Raw genomic sequence first — 24215 nt, forward strand, 5'->3', positions numbered from 1 at the left:
TGTTTATTAAATGAAGACAGAAAGGGAGGCAGGCAGAACAACCAACAGGGTAAAATGTTCATAAGTCTAAATGAGTAATAATTATGATTTGGGGGTTTAAAATACACAAAGAAATAAAATTCATGCCAACAAAAGCACATAAGTCATGAAAGAAATAAAGGTAGCCACAAGTATTCTAAAGGTTCTTGCATTGTCCAGGAAGTAGTAAAAGTACTAATTTATAATAGTAACAAGTTAAAAATGCATTTTATAGTATTTATTATAAGATTAATCTAAAGAATAGAAAAAGAATGTATAAGATGCTATAAAGAAAGAAAACAATAATAAAAAAATACTTAATCCAAAAGACAACAAAAAAAGGGAAGAAAGAAAAAAGTGATAGACTAAGCTAAAAAAAAAGTTCAATTCAACAAGATATAACAATTCTATATTCATATGTATCTATACAAAGAACTTCAAAATACATAAAGAAATGATTGAAACTAATTTTCTTACACAGTATTATATAAACTGTCATATAATAAATGTACATTATTTAGATAACAAGGTAAATAAAATAAGAAACTCAAATACATGACATACCTTAGCTCTATAGGAATGAGAACCCCCTTGAAAATTTATGACTCCATAAGCATCCGTTGGGCTCTGTTCTGTATGTTTTTCCACAGACCACTCTTCTAATGTCTGATGAAAATGGTCACCCAATTTCACATCTGAGTATTTCATGGCAAGACTTGCAGTAAAGCAAGCATGTTGTTTGACCAAGCGACCACAAAAACACCTAAAGGAAAAAAATAAAATTTTAAAAAGACCTTTTAAAAAATTAGTCAATGAAAAACTGTATGAAAATAAATGAACTCATGAAGAGTATGAAAATTAATCTGACTTTTTGATTTTAGGATATCACTAAATTAATACCATTACCATAGCATTAAAATAGTATAAATACATTAGTATTTGATGATACAGTCTTCTAAACTTAGTTTGGGGCATGTACTTCCCACTGGATGGGCAAAACAGCATTGGCGGTTACAGAAATAAGTGTTAGTGAACCTAAAGACAGATCAATACAAATGATCTAATTTCATAAATGGGAAAAATTATTTTAATTAAATAAAAATGAAACAAGGCCTCAGTGACTTGTGGAAAACATCAAGCAATCTAATATAGGTATATCTAGAGTCCCAAAGGAAGAGAGATAGAATGGGGCAGAAAAGTATTTTAAGAAACAATGGCTGAAAACTTCTGAATTTGGTGAAAAAAATGAACTTGCAGATGAGAAGCAGTACATAGAGAACCATTCTTAGACATATCAGAGAACTTCTGCTGAAAACCAAAATTACAGGGGGAAAAAAATCCTTAAAATAGCCAGAGGAAAAAAAGAGCCATTACACACAGGAGAACTACACTACTGACAGTTGACGTCTCACTAGAAACAAGAGCTAGAAGACAATATAATGGTATCTTCAAAGCACTGGAATGAAAATTTCACACTCAGTGAAAATATCTTTTAAAAATGAAGTAAAATAAACATATTTTCAGAAAACCGAGTTGAGAAAATTCACCTCCAATATATCTGCATTATATCAAATGCTAAAGGAAGCTCTTCAGCCTGAGTGGAGAGACACCAGATAGAACTTCCCATCTATAGGAAGGAATGACTAGGACTGGAGATGGTAAAAGAACTCAATAAATCTAAATGAACTCATTCTATGCACTTCTGCTCCTAGCCTACCAACCAGAGACCTTCTCATCTTCCTCTTACATTCCTTCATCACATCTTAAAGAATAACATTACCCTTTAATTAGTTGCCTAAGTAAGAAATTTAGGTACCATCCTCAAACCTTCCCTTTCTCACATATCCACCAAATCCTATTTAGTTTATCTAATAAGTCCCTTCAAATACGCCTACTTTTCTTCATCACCAGAGCCAGTATCTTAATTCAGGCTCTCAATTTTTGCCAGAAGTACTCCAAAACTTTCCAAACTACTTTTTTTCCCCCAATCCTATCCCCTCAAAATACCAACTGCTTTTATTGAGGAAAAGAAAAAAAAGAAAATCTAACATAAATAAGTAAACAAGTATGTTACTTTCCTACATAATATCCTTTTAGTGAAATCAAAACTATGTGGTATAGTACACAAAGAGCTTAAATTACGTGGCCCTACTTATTTCTCCAGACTTGGATCTCTCCAATATCCATCTTATATTCTACAGCCTCCAGTTTCCTGACAGAATCATGTTTTTCACTGCCAGGCCTTCCCACATCCTGTTCTCTAAAATCCCTTTCCTTCAGTCTTTACCCAACTAATTCACATTTAGCTTTAGATCTCTGCTCAGGTACCTTCACTTGAGTTACAAGCAGCTTTGCCTAATCCTTCACCTCCTAAGTCTGAGTAAAGTAACCCTTAAACACAATGGCCTATGAATTTATCCCAGTGTATTCTGATTTTTTTTAATACATTAGTTTTATTTTTCAAAATTTGTGCAATGGAGTTACGTTATGAAACTTACCTGACAAGTTGCTGACAGATTTGACATCCTGGAAGGCATCTATAAAACAAGGTAAATCTATTACTTAAAGGGAAAAAAATTTTTTTAGTTTAAACTAAACTATAAAAAAGTACAAAACAAAGGAAAATTATATATTTAGTTTAATCTTTCAGTAGCTAACACAGGTCATTTATACCTTAATTTATATATTCAAATAATAACTTTTTAAACTCACATGGTTTTCATATTTTAAATATAATCAGTTGTGACATAAAACTCAGAAACCATAAAAGACTGACAGATTTAACTGCACAAAAAATACAACATTTTGGGACTTCACTGGTAGCACAGTGGTTAAGAATCTGCCTGCCAATGCAGGGGACTCAGGTTCGATCCCTGGTTTTGGAAGATCCCATGTGCTGTGGAGCAACTAAGCCCACATGCCACAACTAGAGGAAGCCCTCACACAGTAATGAAGACCAATGCAGCCAATAAATAAATTAATCTAAAAAAAGAAAACATTTTTATGTGGCAAAAATATGTTACTAGTAAAGTCTAAAGATAAACAGAGAAAAAATATTTGCCGACAAAAGGTTAGTTTCCCTAATACATAAAGAGCTTCAGCAAATCAATATAAAATAGAAAAATATATGAAGAGATAATTCACAGTAAAAACATACAAATGAAACGGTATTTGTTTGGAAAAATATTTTTTAATCCTTTAAGACAATATCTTGGTGAGAAAATAGAGGAAAGTAGTCATATCTGCTGGTAGGAGTATAAACTGATAAACTCTCTATGGAGAGCAATTTGGCAATACTCATCAAAATGAAAAATGCAGACTCCTTCTCAAAGTCTAATTCCAGTACTAACAGTAAAGGTTAAAAAATATCTATAGCAGGGCTTCCCTGGTGGCACAGTGGTTAAGAATCCACCTGCCAATGCACGGAACACAGGTTCGAACCCTGGGCCGGGAAGATCCCACGTGCCTCGGAGCAACTAAGCCCACAAGCCACAACTACTGAGCCTGTGCTCTAGAGCCCGCAAGCCACAACTACTGAAGACCACAAGTCTAGAGCAAGAGAAGCCACGGCAATGAGAAACCTGTGCACTGCAATGAAGAGTAGCCTCCATTAGCCACGACTAGAGAAAGCCCATAAGCAGCAATGAAAACCCAATGCACTCAAAAATAAAATAAATAAATAATAAAATAAATCTTAAAAAAAAAATACATTTATAGCATATGTGTAAAATGATTAATTTATAAGGTTATTCACTACAGAATTTTTTTCTAAGAGCAAAAAGAACAGAATAGCTAAAATGTCTATCAATATGGGAATACTAAAACAAATAATGACCCAGATATATAATTAAAAAGGATGCAGCAGTTAAGAACAAAGTGGTTATTGCCAAGAAAACAAACAAAATGAGCTAAATAGTATGTATTTAAAAGGGAAGAGGGAGGAATAAACATGCATCTGCTTGGTCAGGCAAAGACCAATATTCTGAAAGGTATCCCAAGGCATAGCTAACACCAGTTTCCTTTAGGAAGGGGAACTTACAATTAAGGCACAGTGGTAGAAAGGAGGCTTTCACTTATAACTTCGTACCTTATAAATCAATGATTAACCTACTCATATTAAATTAATTTTAAAATCCAATTAATGTAGGAAAAAATGACCAGTTAATGGTATTTATAAATTATGTCTCATGTGGATGGCTACAGGCAAGGGTATTTAGTAACAGCTTGAGATTTCTTTAACACCTAATGAGAACCTGTATTATTTCTATTGCAAAGTAAAATTAACAAAATTATAGGACATAAGTTCCTTAGTGACAATACAATCTATTTTTTAATAAAGCAAAACCATAATTTTCTCTCAATGAAAGAACAACACAGTCTTATTTTAGAACTGGCAGATCTAAATTCTAAGCCCATCTTTATGAATTATTAGCCACATGACCTGGGAAATATCATTTATACTCTCTGGTTAAGAAATGTAATCTCATCTTGTAACAAAACCTATCTTTAATAATTAGTAAGAAATTCAAATAAATCATAGAATAATGATTAGGAGAGACATTTTTGGACATTTTAATGATCTAAAAAGACATTTACAGAAATTACCAAAAATTGGGGGAATATTAAAGAATATAAAAACTGTTTTCTCAAGAGTAATCAAATAAATGCAAATTTAATACATATACTATTTTCTACTCATCACTTTTTCTTGAAGATGATGGGTATTACTCTAGTCAATATGCATGCATGCTCATCACTACTGGTGATAATGTATATTCTTTAACCTTTTGGAAAGTTTTTTGGCATTATCATATACTAAGGGGGAATAAACTTTAAATACAAAAAAGCTTTATCCATTAAGATCTCCATTATGTCCTAATTTTAATTTATAATGGCTAAAAATGGAAAACAACTCAAATACCCAATAGTAGGATAGGTATTATGAATTGTGATATATACACTAACAGAACATTAACTACCAGTCTTATATCTATATTATAAAAAAATATAATTACTATAACATTTTGTTGAAAAGCAGACAATGTTTTACATATAGACTGAACTTAGCAATATTTTAAAACAAAAGCTGTGCACTGTGGAAAGATTAAAAATAGATGCAATAAATGTTATTAGTAATGACTGTCTTCATGTTTTGAAACTCTGAGTATTGAGCCTACTTTCTGCATTTCAAAAGTTCCCAAAATTTATCACACACACTCCTCTTATAATGGAAATTTAAGTGAGAGATATATTCAAAATAGGCAGTTTTTGCTGTTAAAGATGAATGTTGAATTCAAACAGCAGGTTTATGTAATGTAATAAACAAAAGGTTTAGAAATTCTATTAAACAAACATTTACCAAGAACTAGCTATGGACAATAATGGTGACAGGTGCTATAATTTTAAATATATCAGTTAATAAAAGATTACCTACTTGGTTGTATTTTCATAACGGCTATATATCAAACAGAAGTAAAAGTTGCAGAGAAGATAACTGCATAGAAAACAAGGTTTAATAGAAGACAGGAAAGGTAAGAAGACTAAAAATTCTTATAAATGCCTTTTTCAAATAATTTTTCTTAAATGCCTCTGAAGAGAGGTGTTCTGTAGGCCAGGAAGTAACTATATCTTTGATTTACTTTTTTAAGCTTCTTGCTATTTTTAGGTCTCAGGAAGAAAAAATTTAGGAAAAATGTTTCTTCAAAAATACCTCAAGACACTCCCTTTGCAAGAGCACTGGAATTACAATTAACTGCTGAACAATCAATGACAGAAAGACACTGGAACTCACCAAAAAAGACACCCCACATCTAGATACAAAGGAGAAGCCGCAATGGGACGGTAGGAGGGGCGCAATGACCTTAAAATCAAATCCCACAAATGCTGGGTGGGTGACTCACAAACTGGAAAACAGTTATACTGCAGAAGTCCACCCACTAAAGTGAGGTTCTGAGCCCCATGTCAGGCTTCCCAACCTGGGAGTCCAGCAATGGGAGGAGGAATCCCCAGAGAATCAGACTTTGAAAGCCAGTGGGATTTGATTGCAGGACCTCCACAGGACTGGGGGAAACAGAGACTCCACTCCTGGAGGGCACACAAAAAAGTGTACCCACCAGGACCCAGGGGGAAGGAGCAGTGACCCCATAGGAGACTGAACCAGACCTACCTGCTGGTGTTGGAGGGTTGCCTACAGAGGTGGGGGGCAGCTGTGGCTCACCAAGCAGACAGGGGCACTGGCGAAAGAGGTTCTGGGAAGTGCTCATTGGCGTGAGCCCTCCCAGAGTCTGCCATTAGCCCCACCAAAGAGCCTGTAAGCTCCAGTGCTAGGTAGCCTCAGGTCAAACAACCAACAAGGTGGGAACACAGCCCCACCCACTGGCAGACAAGCAGATTAAAGTTTTACTGAGCTCCGCCCACCAAATTGGATTAAAGTCTTACTGAGCTCTGCCCACCCACCCCAATCCACCATCAGTCCCTCCCATCAGGAAGCACACAGGAGCCTCCTCCACAAGAGGGCAGGCAGCAGTATCAGCAGTATTTCGTCTTGTGGAACTGAAAACCACAGCCATAGAAAGACAGAGAAAATGAAAAAGCATGAAAAAGCAGAGGACTTTGTACCATATGAAAGGACAGGATAAAACCCCTGAAAAACAACTAAATGAAGAGGAGATAGGCACCCTTCCAGAAAAAGAATTCAAAATAATGAGGGTGAAGATGATCCAGGACTTTGAAAAAAGAGTGGATGCAAAGATCAAAAAGTTTACCAAAGACCTAGAAGAATTAAAGAGCAAACAAACAGAGATATGCAACACAATAACTGAAATGAAAAATACACTAGAAGAAACCAATAGCTGATTAACTGAGGCAGAAGGGCAAATAAGTGACCTGGAAGACAGAATGGTGATCATCACTGATGCAGAAAAGAATAAGGAAAAAAGAATGAAAAGAACTGAAGACAGCCTAAGAGACCTCTGGGACAACGTTAAACGCACCAACATTCACATTATAAGGGTCCCAGAAGGAGACGAGAGAGAGAAAGGACCCGAGAAAATATTGGAAGAGGTTATAGTTGAAAACTTCCCTAACATGGGAAAGGAAATAGCTACCCAAGTCCAGGAAGCACAGAGAGTCCCAGGCAGGATAAACCCAAGGAGAAACACGCCAAGACATATAGTAGTCAAACTGACAAAAATTAAAGACAGAGAAAAGTTATTAAAAGCAATAAGGGAGAAACAACAAATAACATACAAGGGAACTCCCATAAGGGTAACAGCTGATCTCTCAGTAGAAACTCTGCAAGCCAGAAGGGAGTGGCACAATATATTTAAAGTGATGACAGGGAAGAAGCTACAACCAAGAATACTCTACCCAGCAAGGAACTCATTCAGATTCAATGGAGAAATCAAAAGCTTTACAGACAAGCAACAGCTAAGAGAATTCAGCACCACCAAACCAGTCCTACAACAAATGCTAAAGGAACTTCTCTAAGTGGGAAACTTAAGAGAAGAAAAGGACCTACAAAAACAAAAACAAAACAATTAAGAAAATGGTAACAGGAACATACACATCGATAATTACCTTGAATGTAAATGGACTAAATGCACCAACCAAAAGACACAGACTGGCTGAATGGATACAAAAACAAGACCCATATATATGCTGTCTACAAGAGACCCACTTCAGACCTAGGGACACATACAGACTGAAAGTGAGGGGATGGAAAAAGATATTCCATGCAAATGAAAATCAGAAGAAAGCTGGAGTAGCAATACTCATATCAGATAAAATAGATTTTAAAACAAAAAATGTTACAAGAGACAAGAAAGGACATTACATAAAGATCAAGGGATCAATCCAAGAAGAGGAGACGACAATGTTAAATATATATGCACACAGTTAGGAGCACCTCAATACATAAGGCAAATGCTAACAACTATGAAAGAGGAAATGCAAGGCAGAAATAGAGACACGGGTGTAGAGAACAAACATATGGACACCAAGTGAGGAAAGCGGGGAGGGCTGGGGGAGAATGAACTGGGAGACTGGGATACCAAATTGTATACTCTAAATATATGCTGTTTATTGTCTGTTAACTGTATCTCAATAAAAGTTGTTAAAAAATAAACAGAAAAAACTTCAAGAGGTCTTTTTCTTGAATTCTAACTAGTGTCCTTTACTTAAAATTCTTTCTATTATCAAAGCCATTTTAAAGACCAAAAGACAATCAGAGATACCAAGAGAATCTCTGGTGATAGGTTTTCCAGTAGGTGCTCATTATAGCTGTATTTTGGCAAACAAAAATAGCAACTGTTAATTTCTTCAGCATAAACCATAGTGTTGGGTACTCAATAGATGCCCATTAAACAGATACACAAACATTTTTAAGTTCTCAATATCAGTGAATCAATTAAAAAAGAGAGCCTTAACTGTCTTGTCTTTGTAATATACTAGTACGATATGCGAGAGATTAGGGATAGAAGAACACTTTGAAGAAGAGGTTTTCTGTTGTGAAATGTCATTAAGAACTCTAATACCTTGCTAATGATAGCTCCTTCTCTTAATCCTGAAATAATTAACAGTAAGCACAAAAATTAACAGTAACTATAAATAATAATTTAAGTTTTTAATAAATAGCAATATATTTTACATCTAAATTTCTAAAAGAACCCAGAAGAAAGAGAAGTATGCTTACCTGTGAGGGTCTTTGGAACTTGGTATAATATATACACATTCCCTCTTGGTCAAAGTGCTTTCTATCCAGGATTTCTGGGACTAAAACAGAAAGTTTAAAGAGATGGTTTATAAATTAACCAACTAATATTACAAGGAAAAAATTTTATGATAAATATGTAAAAATAATTCAATTTTAATTCACTATTATTATTTACTATATATAACATGTTTACTGATAGACAGCACACCTAAAATATTAGAATCATTTCACTTAAAGTCCAGTGAGATTGAGATTACTAAATCAACAGTGCTATGCAGATACTGTTGCTTCAAATAACCAGAGAGGAGGGAAATCAAATTTGAGCCAAAACCCTCAAGAGAGGCTGGTATGATCCTGGGACGTGGATCATTTTAAGGCCAATTAAAAGTGATTGTCAGATTTAACTAAAAAAATAAAATAAAAATAAAACCTAATAATAGCTATATTCTATTTCTAAGATAAATACCTAAAACAAAGGGCATGGTACAGCGATAGAAAATGGTATCAAGATAACTAATGGTACAGGGATAAAAAATGGTATCAAGCAAATTCTGATCAAAAGAAAGATACTACTAGAAAAAAATAGATGCTAAACATCAATAGGGATAGTGCAGGTTATTACATGATTTCAAATGTCTGATTCACCAGATTGCTAGAACAATCTTAAATATGAATAACCAAATAAAATAGCCTCAAAGTGCATAAAGCAAAAAAACCATGGAGACAATAAAACAAATCTAGGATCACAGTGGAAGATTAACACATTTCCCTCAATTACTGTAAATCTGAAATAATTTCAAATTTAAAAAATTTTTTAAATTACTTTTTATACCACTACTTAAGCTTCTGTCTGGATCCCTAGACTCTGTATCCTGCTACTGGTGACTGATTAAAAAGGGATGAGGCATTACACACTGCGATAGGTGAAATGCCATAAATTAGGACTGGGTAGATTAAAAATCTTGAACTTCATCCTCCATATAATATATATACTGGGGACTTGCTAGGTGGCACAGTGGTTAAGAATCTGTCTGCCAATGCAGAGGACACAGGTTTGAGCCCTGCTCAAGGAAGATCCCACATTCCACCAAGCAGCTAAGCCTGTGCACCACAACTACTGAGTCTGCGCTCTAGAGCCTGCAAGCCACAACTACTGAGCCCATGCACCGCAACTACTGAAGCCCACCCACCTAAAGCCTTTGCTCTGCAACAAGAGAAGCCACTGCAATGAGGAGCCCATGCACCACAACAAAGAGTAGCCCTGCTCGCCGCAGCTAGAGAAAGCCCGTGTGCAGCAACAAAGACCCAATGCATCCAATAAATAAAATAATGAATTTATTAAAAATATATATATATACTAGACACAAACATTAACTATCTAATATATCTACAGATATTAGATGTATACTAAATATAGATATCAGCACACTCTCTCTCAAAATCTACCCCTGACCCCTCTCTTTCTTACCAGTACAGTACAAAAGGAAAAGCCTGTATTCCAAAAGGAAACCTCTACGGGATTCCCTGGGGTCCACTGGTTAGGACTCTGAGCTTCCACTGCAGGGGACATGGGTTCAATCCCTGGTTGGGGAAATAAGATACCACAAGCCGTGCGGCACGGCCAAATAAAAACAAAACAAAACCAAAACAAAACCAAAAGGAACCCTCTAGGAGAAGAGACATCCTAGACAGAATTATGATGGGTGGAGTTCTGCAGGTTCCTCTCAAATCCTTCAGGCACCCTAATCATAAACCTTTGTCTATCCTCCAATCCTCTAATCCTGGTTGCAGAATTCTGCCTCTCCATTCAAAATGTCCATTTCTTAGGTCAATAGACTTTACATAGACTCAGGTAGGAGCAAATTATACCATGATCCCCTAGTTACAAAAATCACAGGATGCCCTGTAGAACCTAGGACCCTTCATCAGCAAAATGTCCTGTACTCTAAAGCTCATTTACCACAGTCCCACCTTCTTATTCTAATTAAAGTCTGTAGTATTCCTCTGAAGAATCTGCTTCCCCTACATACCCCTGAGGGGAAAAAAAAAATAGGAATCTCTCCAGCTTTACTGTACTAGGAATACACCTGGCAAACCCAACCCTGACTCAATCCAATTGCCCACCTATTCCATAACTGCCTATGTTAATATGACTACAGAAAAAACAAACAAAACAAAACAACACCCTCTGGTTTCACTTTAAAACCCTAACCACAAACCTCAAATGTCCCTTCATGATGCTCAACAGTCACGCCACATTTCCCTGGTCCATTTTCTCATTCTCCTGCATAATTTCACACTATCTCCTCCTCTCCTCAAACCTTCAACCCTCCTTCACCATTCTCACTCTCAACTGAAGACCTACTTCCCTTTTCATATAGAAAATTGAAGAAACAAGAGAACGTCTACACACTTCTATCACATCTGTCCACATAATGTCCACAGATAATGAGTATCTATACCCACACATTCTGCCTTCCTTCCTGTGACTGACTGTGCTCCTATTTAAGTCTAATCACTCCTTTTGTACCCTAGACCCCATACCATTACTAACTCTCCACCAATTCTCCCTGATTTCCTCCCCCCCTTTTTTTTTTCTTTTCTCTTTTTAAAATATTTATTTGGCTGCACTGGGTCTTAGTCACAGCACGCGGGATTTCTCGTTGCGGCATGCAGGATCTTTCATTGTGGCTCACGGGCTTCTCTCTAGTTGTGGCATATGGGTCTTCTCTTCTCTAGTTGAGGTGCATGGGCTCAGTAGTTATGGCATGCACGCTTAGTTGTCCCACAGCATGTGGGATCTTAGTTCCCCGACCAGAGATCGAACCTGGGTCCCCTGCATTTGTAGGACACATTCTTTACCACTGGACCACCAGGGAAGTCCCCCCTTTCCCCTTCTTTATTAACTTATTCCATCAGCATGCAATATGCTATTATTCTTCCCATTTTAAACACAACAAACCTTTGCATGACTCTACTTGCCCCTTGAGCTAATATATCACGTTTCTGCCTCCATCTACAGTAAAGATCATTGGAAAAAGTGTTTCCCTCTTTTCTTCCCCTCCTATGCTTTCTAAAGCCCACTCCAGTCAGGCTTTCAAGGCAAGCACTCTCCAAAAATAAGTTTCAACAAGATCACCAATGACTTTCTCTAAATCCAAAGGTCAACTTTCAGGACTCATTTTCATTGATATACCAGCAGCATTTAACAAAATCGATCATTCTCATCTTAAAACATTTTCATCAGTTAGTTTGATTTTCTTCCCTTCACTGGCCACTCTATTTATATCCTTGCTGATTCCTCCTCTTCTCCTCAATCTTTGGACTTCTTTTTTCCAATTATATTCACTCAGAATTTCGGACTTCTTTTTTCCAGTTATATTTACTCAGACTTCAGACTTATTTTTCCTAGTTATATTCACTCTTTTAGTGCTCACATCGAGTTTGCCATCAGTACACTGGTTGACTCTCTAATTTATATTTCCATGTCAGATCTTTCCCCGAATTCCATGCTCACATATCCAACTGCCTACTCAACAGCTTCATTTTGATGTCTAATAGGCATCTCAAACTTAACATGGCCAAAAGAGAGCTCATCTTTCACTCAAACACTATTTCTCATGAAGTCTTCCCCATCTCAGTAAATGGTAACTCTATTCTTCCACTTGTATTCTTTCTTTTTTTTTAACATAAAAAAATTTTTTATTATTTTTTTTTTTGGCCATGTGACATGCAGGACCTTAGTTCCTCAGCCAGGGATCAAACCCATGCCCCTTGCAGTGGAAGTTCGGAGTCTTAACCACTGGACCGCCAGGGAAGTCTCTTAAGGCAAAAATCTTTATATCATCCTTGATTTCCTCTTTTTATATACTTCATATATAATCCAATGGCAAAACCTGCCAGCTTGCCTTCAAAACACATCCAGAATCCAACCACTTCTCACACTTCCACAGCTAGCTACTATTCTGATCCAAGCCATCATCACCTCTTGCCTGGCTTACTGCAAAAACTACTCAGGCCACCCTTGCCAAGAGAAATAAAGTAATCCTTTTTTATTTTATTTTATTTTATTTTGGCCGCACCGTGCAGCATATGAGATCTTTCTCCCCCTCTCCCCAACCAGGGATTGAACCTGTACCCCCTGCATTAGAAGTGCAGAGTCTTAACCACTGGACTGCCAGGGAAGCCCCTAAAGTAATCCTTTTATAATATGTCATTATGTCACTTCTCTACTCAAAACTCTCCCAATATTTTCACATTTTACTCAAAGAAGTTTTATAAAAGCCAAAGTCCTTATTACAATAATCTTTAAGGTTCTAGTGCTTTGCATCTCTGCATCTTGCCTCATTACTTTCATTCTATCACCTCCTTCAGGCCTCTGAGCAAATGTCACTTTCTCAGTGAGACTTACACTACTTAAGAAAGCAATCTCCATCCCCCCTACTCCCTTATGCATCTGCAGAGCAATGGAACCATCCCCAGGATAGTCAGAGCATTGTCCTGAGAACCAAAAGATCTGGCCATGTAAGTTAGACTGCTGGTATATTATTGTTATCCTGGCCCCCTCTCCCACTCCACAACCATAGTACACTGAAGGTAGGCAGAGCATCTGGACCTGAAGACAAGACATTTATTCATGTGACTTTTTGCTTGTAACTTTACAAAAATATCACTTGGTAGGCTGCTCTGACACATGATGATGTGAGGTTGAATTTCTACCAAAACCGACCAAACCTACTGCTTTAAACTCATGAAATTTTCATTATGCTCCTATTATTAAAAAATCCAGGGTTTAGCGGTAGCACTAAAACTATGCAGTGATTTATCATTTAAAGGGTTGCTTCTCTCTTCTAAGAAAACTGGAACTGGTTTTGGGGGGAAAAACAGATTAGTGATTGTATTTAATGCCATATTTTTACTGGTTGTTAAAGCAAGACAAAGATTTGTTTGGAATTTCTCCCTGCGAGCTTATTTACAAACAAATGGCAATGACCCATACTCAGTCCCATGTTATGGTAATGAAGTCCACCAAAATCAGATTCTAGTATTAGACATTTAACATATGCAAATAACCTACTCAAATAGTGGCAATATACATGCATGAGAAGCACTCAGATTGCTGTGGTATGAACCATATACTTTTTTTTTAAACTAAATCACTTGCAGTTCATAAGCATACTCCTAAAGCCTACAATATGAATGAAAGATGGGCAAAATATGAATACAACATGAGCAAATTTACTAATTAACAAGACAGTGAACCTTTTTAAGGCATTCTGTCAAAGGACAACTATGTGACAAAAAAGGAAAAAGTCTTAGGGAGAACTTGGAAATATATGGGTGTAGATAAATGCTATGAAATGCAATCTTGTTCAATTCACATTCTCTTCTCCCCTCTGTCCCCCCGCCCCGCCCTCTTTTTCTTGATAGGATAATTAGGCAGAAAACTAGAAAGAATAGAGTAGACTTAACACTATCAGTCAATTTTACCTGACAGAACTTACAGAATACTCCACTCAAAATAGCATATACTGATTTAGGACTTATGTGCAAATAAGATAAAGGACTCTGAAAACTCAACATTAAAAAAAAAAATCCAATTCACAAATGGACAAAAGACATGGAGAGACATTTCACCAAAGAGAATATGCTTATTTTACCAAATAAGCATAAGAAAAGGTTCTCAACTTCGCTGGTCACTAGGGAAATGCAAATTTAAAACTACAATGCAGAAAACGATAATTCAAAAAGATACATGTACCACAATCTTCACTGCAGCATTATTTACAATAGCCAGGACATGGAAGCAACCTAAATGTCCACCAACAAATGAATGGATACAGAAGATATGGCACGTATATACAATGGAATATTACTCAGCCATAAAAAGGAATGAAATTGAGGTATTTATAGTGAGGTGGATGGACCTAGACTCTGTCATACAGAGTGAAGTAAGCCAGAAAGAGAAAAACAAATGCCGTATGCTAACTCATATATATGGAATCTAAAAAATGGTACTGATGAACTCAGTGGCAGAGGAAGAATAATGATGCAGAGGTAGAAAACAGACCTGAGGACACGGGAAGGAAGGGAAGAAGAAGCTGGGACAAAGTGAAAGAGTAGCACTGACATTTATATACTACCAAATGTAAAACAGATAGCTAGTGGGAAGCAACTGCCTAACACAAGGAGATCAACTCGATGATTGGTGATGACCTAGAGGATAGGATAGGGAGGGTGGGAGGGAGGCTTAAGAGGGACGGGATATGTGGATATACATACAAATACAGCTGATTCACTTTGTTGTACAGCAGAAACTGGCACAACAGTGTAAAGCTATTACACTCCAATGAAAATTGAAAGAAAAAAAAAGCTACAACGCAATACCACTTCACAACAACTAGGAGGGCTTTAATCATAGGCTGCCAATACCAAGTGTTGGCAAAGATGTATAAACTGGAATGTCATACTTTACTAGTAGGAATGTAGAATGGTATAAACACGAAGGAAAAGTTTGACTATTTATTAAAAAGTTAAACATAAATTTACATATGACTCCAAGATTCCACTCCTAAGTATCTTACCAAGAAAAATGAAAACATGTCCACACAATGACTTGTATTTGAATGTTCTAGAAACATTACTCATAATAACCAACAAAGTGATATATCCATACAGTGATACATACTACTAAGCAATAAAGAGGGATAAACTAAGGATGATGAGCAATATTGCTGGACCTCAAAAACATTATGCTAATGAAAAAGCCAGACATAAGATACTATGATTTCATTTACATGAAATTTCTAGAAAAGCAAAACCAAAGAAACAGTAAGTTTAGTAACTGCCTGGGGCTGAGAGTGAGAGCAGTGATAAACTGCAAACAATTACAAGAGAACTTTGTGAGGTGTCTAAAACTGGACTGTGGTCGTTATAAAACTAAATAAATTTATTAAAGACCATCAAATGGGGAATGCCCTGGCAGTCCAGTGGTTAGGACTCTGAGCTTCCACTGCCGAAGGCCAGGGTTCAATCCCTGGTCGGGGAACTAAGATTCCACAAGCCACACAGCGTGGCCAAAAACAAAACAAACAAAAAAAATCAAACGTGTATACATACAAAGGGCAACTTTTTATAGTATGTGCATTATTCCACAGCAAAGCTGTTTAAAAGGCAGGGGAGGATTATAAGACGTGTAAAACAGAATGAGGAAGTCAAATGTATGTTTTGTTGTTGTTGTTTTTAATTAATTAATTATTAATTAATTAATTAATTTATTGACTGAATTGGGTCTTCGTTGCTTTCTCTAGTTGCAGCAAGCAGGGGCTTCTCATTGAGGTGGCTTCTCTTGCTGTGGAGCACGGGCTCTAGATGCATGGGCTTCAGTAGTTGCGGCACATGGGCTCAATAGCTGTAGCTCGCAGGCTCTAGAGCACAGGTTCAGTAGCTGTGGTGCACGGGCTTAGTTGCTCCGTGGCATGTGGGATCTTCCCGGAACCAGGGCTTGAATCCATGTCCTCTGCAATGGCAGGCGGATTCTTAACCACTGCGCCACCAGGGAAGTCCAAATTTATGTTTAATCAGAGTTCCAGAAAGAGAAAAGAGAAAGAATGGGCAGAGACTTAGACACAGAAGTTACAAGACTGTCCAAAGTCACACAAGTAATAGTTTACCCTGCTTCCAAAGCCTCTATTAGCTTTTTAAGAGAAATTTAAGGTAAGCATTATCAAAATCATTTGGTGATATGCTTTAAATAAGCACCTTTCTTACCTTTTTTTTGAAACCAATGAGTAGAAATATATTAATTACAAAAGTGGAATTCCTATGTGGTCACTCTGTATATAATTTTCTCAACATGGAGAAAAATAAAAAGAACAGAGGGCTAACAAACCTCTCCCAAAAGATATTATTAATTGCTAACTACTGCTAACCAGTATTAGCTTTTCCCCTTCTTTCTCCAATTCCATTCCTCAGCAACAGTCTACCTGAAGCAACTCTAACTACAGCTATTCAAACCCAACTGGTGATAGGGATGGAAGAATTATATCAATAGATTTCAAAATGACTGCTCTACAGCAACAAACTAATGACCCAGTTAAGTCTAAATGTTGGCTTGCAAAACTCTGGATAGTTATTAATTGAAATACTCATAAAAATGAATGACAAGTATATACACATTTCATATCTTATGCCTTCCTATTAAATGTAAATATAAATATTTTCTTTCACATTTTAATTTACATACGGAAGAAAAATAAATCCCAGGTAGCAATCAACATAAAAAATGATCAGAGCTCTCTTTTGTAAGATTAACCAGGGAGACAACTGAAAGTAAGCCAGAGCCATCAGTCTTTTGCGGAACAGCAATGGGAGCCTGGACTAGTAAAGGAATGGATATAACAGATAGTTTCCAAATCCTTTAGAGTTTAACACAATGCCTTACAAAAAAATAAATACTACAGATCAATTATTAATATAGTCCTGGTTCCTCATCCTTTCTTCAAATTCACTTCTGCAATTATTTTTCCAACAACATGGGCAATTTATCAGGGCCCAAAGGAACACCTTTCCCCTTAAACTGATGCTTCCTTCAATTTCCCCACTTCTTAGAGAAATACGGATATACTCTAAATAAGCAAACAGCAATTTTTTTCTATTACGAGCCAGATGGTAGATATTTTAGGCTTTCTGAACCACATACTGTCTCCATCACATATTCTTTGTTTTGTTTTTTAATCACTAAAAAAATATAAGAACCATTCTTAGCTCAAGGCCATACAGAACAGGCCTTGGCCAGATTTGGCATACATGACATAGTTTGCCAATCTATGCTCTAAATCCCACAAAAGTTTCCCACAAAAAATCTCACAATTCCACTGAGTCAATTCAATCTAACAAGCATGTGCCAAGCCCTTCAGATTCTTCCCCTACACTGTTACTTGGATATTACTAATGTCCCTTCTATCATCCCTACAATCCGAGTAGATCCTTGTATTAAGGGTTGCTTTCTAATGAGAGGAAAAAAGAGGTGGGGTTAAAGACTTTTAGATGTACATTAACAAAGTCATTTTTCCTGCAGGTTGCCTGTAACTGATAGTCACATATCCCAGCTGATAATTGTAAATCTTTCCCAATGACAGGTGTCTGCAATTTTTGAAATTCCGAGTTTCTGCTCTGCCATCAGGTATCCAATCAAATGTGCCCTGGAGTATAAATATATGTGTGTGTGTGTGTGCATATGTGCGTATATATATATATACACACACACCTAATTTCACACTTCTTTTGCTAGACTGCATTACTGAACTTTACCAAAAGGTGGCACACTACAAATACAAATCTGAAAATTCCTAAACTTAAATGTTCTAGATAAAGTAAAAACTAACTATAACCACAGAAAACTAGCAAAAGAGGGAAATTTAAAGATCACAATGATCTTCAGTGGTTAAAGAGCACAGACACTGGAATCAGATTAACCTGTTAGAATTCTAGCTTTGTTTATACTATCGATGCACCCCTAAGCAAGTTTCTGAACTTGTTTCCTCACCCATACAATAGAATAATAATAATAGTATCTCACAATGTTGTTCTGAAGATTATGATCCATGTTTTAGCAAAATGCTTCACACACAGTCATATTTCAACAATGCTTCAAAATTCAATTATAAATTCTTCCTATCTGTCTCCTAAGCAATAAGGGGCACATATGCTATAAATAAACCTTCTAACCACATCCAACTCTTCAAACAAATCAGTACCAGCACATCCTTCTTGCCTATATACTGACAGCGAAAACTGCGGGTTGGGGGGGGGGAGATTGCTTTAAAAATTCTACTTCAAGGTAACGTGAAAATCAATCTATTTTTGCAACTAAATACACTCTGATTCTATATATTAATATTAGAAAGGAGCTTCTAGCTATGGAGGTTCTATTGGACTAACTCTCCCACAGATTAACAACCATAAACTCTGGACAAAATAAAGATTTTTTTAAAAAAACTACTTAATGGCACTGAAGAGGCAACCAAAAGCAGGCAGAAATCAGATGAAGTCTGTACTTAGGATAAAGGAACAGCACTGAGTGAATTTCCCATTTTTTGCCTATGACAGGCCCCACTCCACACCCACCAAGCAGCTAAAACTCCAATAGAAATCCCACAGTCTCACTGGCTCAAAGAACAAGAATACCAACTTCAAAGTGACAACAGCAGCTGGAAAGTGATGGGAAAAGTCCTGCGAAGGGCAGTCACAGAAAGGGAAACTTAAATGCTGCGTATTAACTCTGCTCAAATTTAGCTGACCCATGTATACATGGGGCTGATTCCAAGGTCAGTTAGGAATAAAATAACCAAATAGATATTTTTGCTGCCCACTGAAGAAGACAGAGTTTGGAATTTGAGTACAGTCAAGTTAATCAACTACTATCCTAGTCTGCTTTGACTAGGATAAGACTAGTCAAATACCATAAGACTTAACTTTGGTTTCAACAATCTAAATTCATTTTCTCAGCTCTAGAGACTGGAATCCAAGATCAAAGTGCCAGTAAAGTGTGTGTCTGGTGAGAGCCCCCTCCTTGGCTTGCAGACAACTGTCTTCTCACCATGTCGAGGAGAGGGAGCAAGCTGATGTCTCTTCGTGTAAGGACCCTATCTTCATGACTTCATTTAACTTTAATTACTTCCCCAAAGCCCCATCTTTAAATACCATCAGCACTGAATTTTGGGAAGACACAAACATTCAGTCCATAACAACTACTTTGAAAAAGAAAATCAGTAGTTTTCAGAGGATTATAACAGAATCCAGACTCTCTCCAAGGTACTGTTCACAACATCTATGATACAACCCAAAATAACTAGATATAAGAAGAAACTGGAAAATGTGACCCATACTCAAAAGAAAAGGCAACCAAATTATAAGGAAGCTTGACTATTAATAAAATGCAGTATCAGAGTCACGTGATAATTTTGCACCTCGGTCAACATACTTGCCAGCAATGGCACAATGACAAAGAAAAATTAAGGCTAGCCTGAAGCAAAATGTTGAAAACAGCTGGCACTCTTTGACTTCCTCTGTCAGAGTCCAATTTATTTGACCTCCTGGCACTCTTACAGGCCCTTACTCTATAGAGTTCTGCTCCTACGCTTAACTGACTGCCAATCACTTAATTAATAATTAGATATTATTGATAATTCAAATGTGAAACCCTCTGAACAGGTTTTAAAGACACTGTTGAAAAGCTTCTGTGGAATGACAACTGGTAAATTTTTTATGTATTAAAAAATAAACAGAATCAGATTCAGACCATGACTATGTTTATAAAGAGAGTCCAACTACTACATCCATTCTTATTTTCTGTTGGTTTTGCTGTTCTGCTGACTCATGGAGATTGCTACCCTGACTGCTGACCAGCCCAATACTGCCTCCAATTTAAGGGACAGAAAATGTTTGACAAAGATAAGTATGAGCAGTTGCCATCATTCCATACCATGGAGTCCAAGATATTAAATAAGTGACAACTAGACACTGAGTCTAAGAAGTGACCAACCTTGATTTAGCTCAAACAGCAGTCATTTCTTCCTCAGGTATTCCAGATAAAGTCTTACTCAGAATAATTAATTTTACCATAAAGGATTATTAAAATGAAAAGGGACAAAACTCATCGTTTTAGGAGAAAAAGATAAGTACACTGGCAAAAAAAAAATTACATTTCTTACACTAAGTCAAGAAATTTTACACAGACAACTAAGACTGCTAAAAAATCCAAATAAATATATTGATACAAAAGACAAACAGAACAATGGAATAAATCACTTAGAAACAGAAACTTGCACTTAAGGAAACTTGGCGTGTGACAGAGAACAATAGAAATCAGGAGACTATGAACTATTACACTATATGTATATGAGCTATCACACTAGAATTCAAAATGAATACTAGATGGGTTAAAATCATAATGTGAAAAGCAAAACTTTAAAACTTCTACCAAAAAATAAATAAATAACTTTATGAAGTCAAAATAAGAAAAAAGCACATGGTATAAAGAAAATATTGATAAATTACTACACTAAAACTAAAAATCAATGTACATTAACAACCTAAAAGTAAGTAAACAGCCCATCATTAATGAAGTAAAAATTTAAAAAGCTAGAGAATGGAGAAGATATTTGCAGCTCATAAAAGAAAAACAAAAACAAAACAAAAATTAGTATCCAGAATAAAGAACTTCTACAAGTAAAAAAGAAAAGGATAATCTATTAGAAAACTGAGCAAAGCAATTCACCAGAGAGGAGGTAACCATAGCCAAAAACTTTAACCTGAAATGTTATACAACATTATTGGAGGGCAGGGACATGCAAATTAAAAAAATAATGAACTAAAACACATTCATGAGCCTGGCAAAATAAAAGAACCTCATCAATTAAGTGTTAGCATAGATGCTGAAGGAAAAAAAAGAACTCTCATATAGCTCTAGAGGGAGTGGACACTGCACAACTACTTTGGTCAACATCTTGGCAATATCTACAAAGCTGAAGATGCACATACCCTATGACCTAGCAATTCTACTTCTAGATATAAACTTCCTAGAAAAATTCTCGCATGTGTACCTAAGAATACATACAAGAATGTTACATCATTATTAGTAAAGAACTGGAAATGAACCTAAATGCTCAATAACAGTAAAAGAAACTAAATGCCCAATAACAGTAAAATGGACAACATACAGCATATTCCTGTAATGGAATATATAGCAGCTGAAAGGGATAACTAAACCCTACACGTATCAACATGAATTAATCTCCAAAACCTAATGTTCATTAAAAAGAAAAAAATAAGCTATACAGATATACTGTAGAGCACAAGAAATATATCCTGTATTTTATAACTTTAAATGGAGTATAATCTATAAAAATACTGAATCACTATATTGCACACCTGAAACTAATATTGTAAATCAATATACTTAAATTAAAAAAGGAAAAAAATCCATAAAAAGATGTACATAATTCTATATATATCAAACTTAGGAATACCGAAAGACCACTACATAGTATATATACTCTATGTAACAACATTACAAAAGCAACCAAAGGAACAATAAAGGCTAAATTTAGGATAAAAGTTATGTCTGAAAAAGTTGAAAGTGGAATGGGATTTTGATGCAGTACATCAATTTTATCTGTAATATTTTATTTCTTAAGCTGGATGATAGGCACTGTCTGTATTATGATCTACACACTTTTACACCTCTGAATTCAACAACAACCAAAAAAACTACCGAATAAGTAAAATTATATATTTATTTTAAAACATTATGTACTTTCAGTCAAATAGTACAATTTAAAGTCTTCACTTTTATTCCTGGCTCCTTGTTACCTAATAAAATATTTTTTCAAAAGCAACAGAATCTGTTGAATTAAATGGATCACATATACCTAATTCAATGACCACTGATTGATATGTTTTCAGATGATGCCACAAAAATTAATCTGAAAAAGAGAAATCTAAAGAAAGTATTAGGACATTCTCTATTACAAAACTTGAGCCTTCATATTGTGAGTAAACTGTAACAACCTATCCTCTATCCCTGAGCAGCATGATGGTATTTTGTTGATACATCCATTATAGGCATCTATGGTTTTTATTAATGAGTTCTACCCATAGCAAAATCTATTTAGTTTAGTTAATGACTTTTCCAATCTACTAAGGACCCTCTCAGAATAGTAAGTCTCTGCACTTTGTCAAAATACCATGTATACAATTGAGTTATAAATAACCTATCTTAAAGCTGTTATTAAAAATTTGGTAGTAAAGGAAATTCTCCTAGGCTTTTAGCATTTGAAGAAAATATGGTATAACAAAATTTTTTTAAAGGTGACACATTTTTTTAAATGACCTGAACTTTTTTACTTAACAGTAACACCTGTCATCTGAGATCTCACCAAATACGTGCCCCTGAATATCAAGATCTTTCTCCAGGTTCATATAATTTGGCAAGTCAACACCTACTCTTCTACTTATTAGCCTTATGATCTCTGGTGAGTGATTCTGCTTCTCTGTTCTTTACATAAATAATGGAGGGAGGGAAAAGTGTCTACTTCATAATGGGGTCTTGAGAGTGATATATGTAACTGATATACGTAAAGCATTTAGAACAATGGCCACAGCTAAATGCTAATACATGTTAGCTAATATTGTGAAAATTTGTCTAATGCCTATTATACACTTTGTTTAGTAAGGAGTACCTTCTGGGTAGAGTACCTTCCAGGTACTGGGTATGGTAAATTATACTCAAAAACAAGGAAGACCACTGCTTCACATATTAAGGGGCAATTTACAGTCCTCTCTATTCTAGTTAATGTTTCTCCAGTCTCATCCTTACAGTAACAGTTTGCTTCCCAGATAACTTTCCTTCTATCATTCCTAATGTACTACCAAACCGTGAGAGGAAAGTAGGTAACTAAGCCTATTAAATTTCACTTTGCACATATTTTTCAACCAGTGAACTCTGGGCTCAAAGTTGCTATATTTCTGATAATGGCTTGGCTCAAAAGCCTTTTTTCTTTCTACGAGGAGTTGGGTTTCCAAAGGTTGAAGTTTCCAGAAGTCTGGTAGCTGGGATAGTAGAGGTGTTAAGTTATTAACATGTTTTCATGACGCAAGAAGGGACAAACAGTGTTTCACAGACTTTAATCCTAGAATTGCTCCTGAGATCAAGTAGAAAAAAGATTATCATCTATCTCTTACAGAGTAACAGTGATGCACATAAAAGAGTGTGACTTGGCAAAGATGCTTAGGTGAACAGGCAAGTCTATCAATTTCAAAGAATTGCTTACCTCCATACACCACTCTTCAACAGGGTTCTAAAACCTTAAATGGTCAGGAAACTAAACACATAGTCCCCCAAAAGATCCAGGGAAATTTTCTAAATCCTAGGTGAACCAAACCAAAGTGTCAACAAAATATCTATATAAGTAGTAACTTAATTCAAATTAAACCAATCATTTTTATGAAGATAAACTGGAAGAGGTCCAATTCTCCAAGTCATGCATATTCAAACTAATCTAGTAACTGTCTAATAACTGCAAAGCCCTTTCTAAAAGTGACAAACATCTAAGTTTTTTTTAATATCAATTTACATAAATGATTCAGTTCAAATTCCCATAGGTAGCCAAATGTTGCTCATATTCTAAACTAATCTCAACCACTTTGAACTTTGCCTCCAGGCAGCAACAAACTTAAAAAAGGCATTTAAATAGTCGTCACCGGGAAAAAAAAAAAAAGAAAAAAAAGAAAAAGCCTGTAAAATGTAATCAGATGCTGGAAGGTTCCTTCAAAAAGAAAGAAGAAAGAGAAACCCAGAATGAAACAACTAAGCAATGGCAATAACCATCCACTGCTACTATTATGTGAATGTATGATGGGGAACTTCACACTTGAAAGACCAGGCAGCTGACAACACCAACCCACTGGTCAATTTTAACAT

The 24215-nt window shown here is 35.9% G+C and overlaps 1 protein-coding gene across 5 annotated transcripts in view; it reads right to left on the reverse strand.

Annotated features, from left to right (window-relative positions):
* The window catches only part of TRPM7 (transient receptor potential cation channel subfamily M member 7), a 124781-nt gene that overhangs the window by 96291 nt on the left and 4275 nt on the right, over positions 1 to 24215 (reverse strand). For all 5 annotated transcript variants that reach the window (XR_009051359.1, XM_057722172.1, XM_057722169.1 and 2 more), the window contains 3 exons: positions 8711 to 8790; positions 2517 to 2555; positions 583 to 781 (listed from right to left, as the gene is read on the reverse strand). Coding sequence is in view for 4 of the 5 variants with exons in the window: in XM_057722172.1 (XP_057578155.1) it covers positions 583 to 781; positions 2517 to 2555; positions 8711 to 8790 (318 nt within the window). In the remaining variant the exon portion in view is untranslated. The remainder of the gene's footprint in view (positions 1 to 582; positions 782 to 2516; positions 2556 to 8710; positions 8791 to 24215) is intronic.

Source organism: Hippopotamus amphibius, chromosome 2, assembly GCF_030028045.1.
Source record: "Hippopotamus amphibius kiboko isolate mHipAmp2 chromosome 2, mHipAmp2.hap2, whole genome shotgun sequence".
NCBI classification, from domain to species: domain Eukaryota; kingdom Metazoa; phylum Chordata; class Mammalia; order Artiodactyla; family Hippopotamidae; genus Hippopotamus; species Hippopotamus amphibius.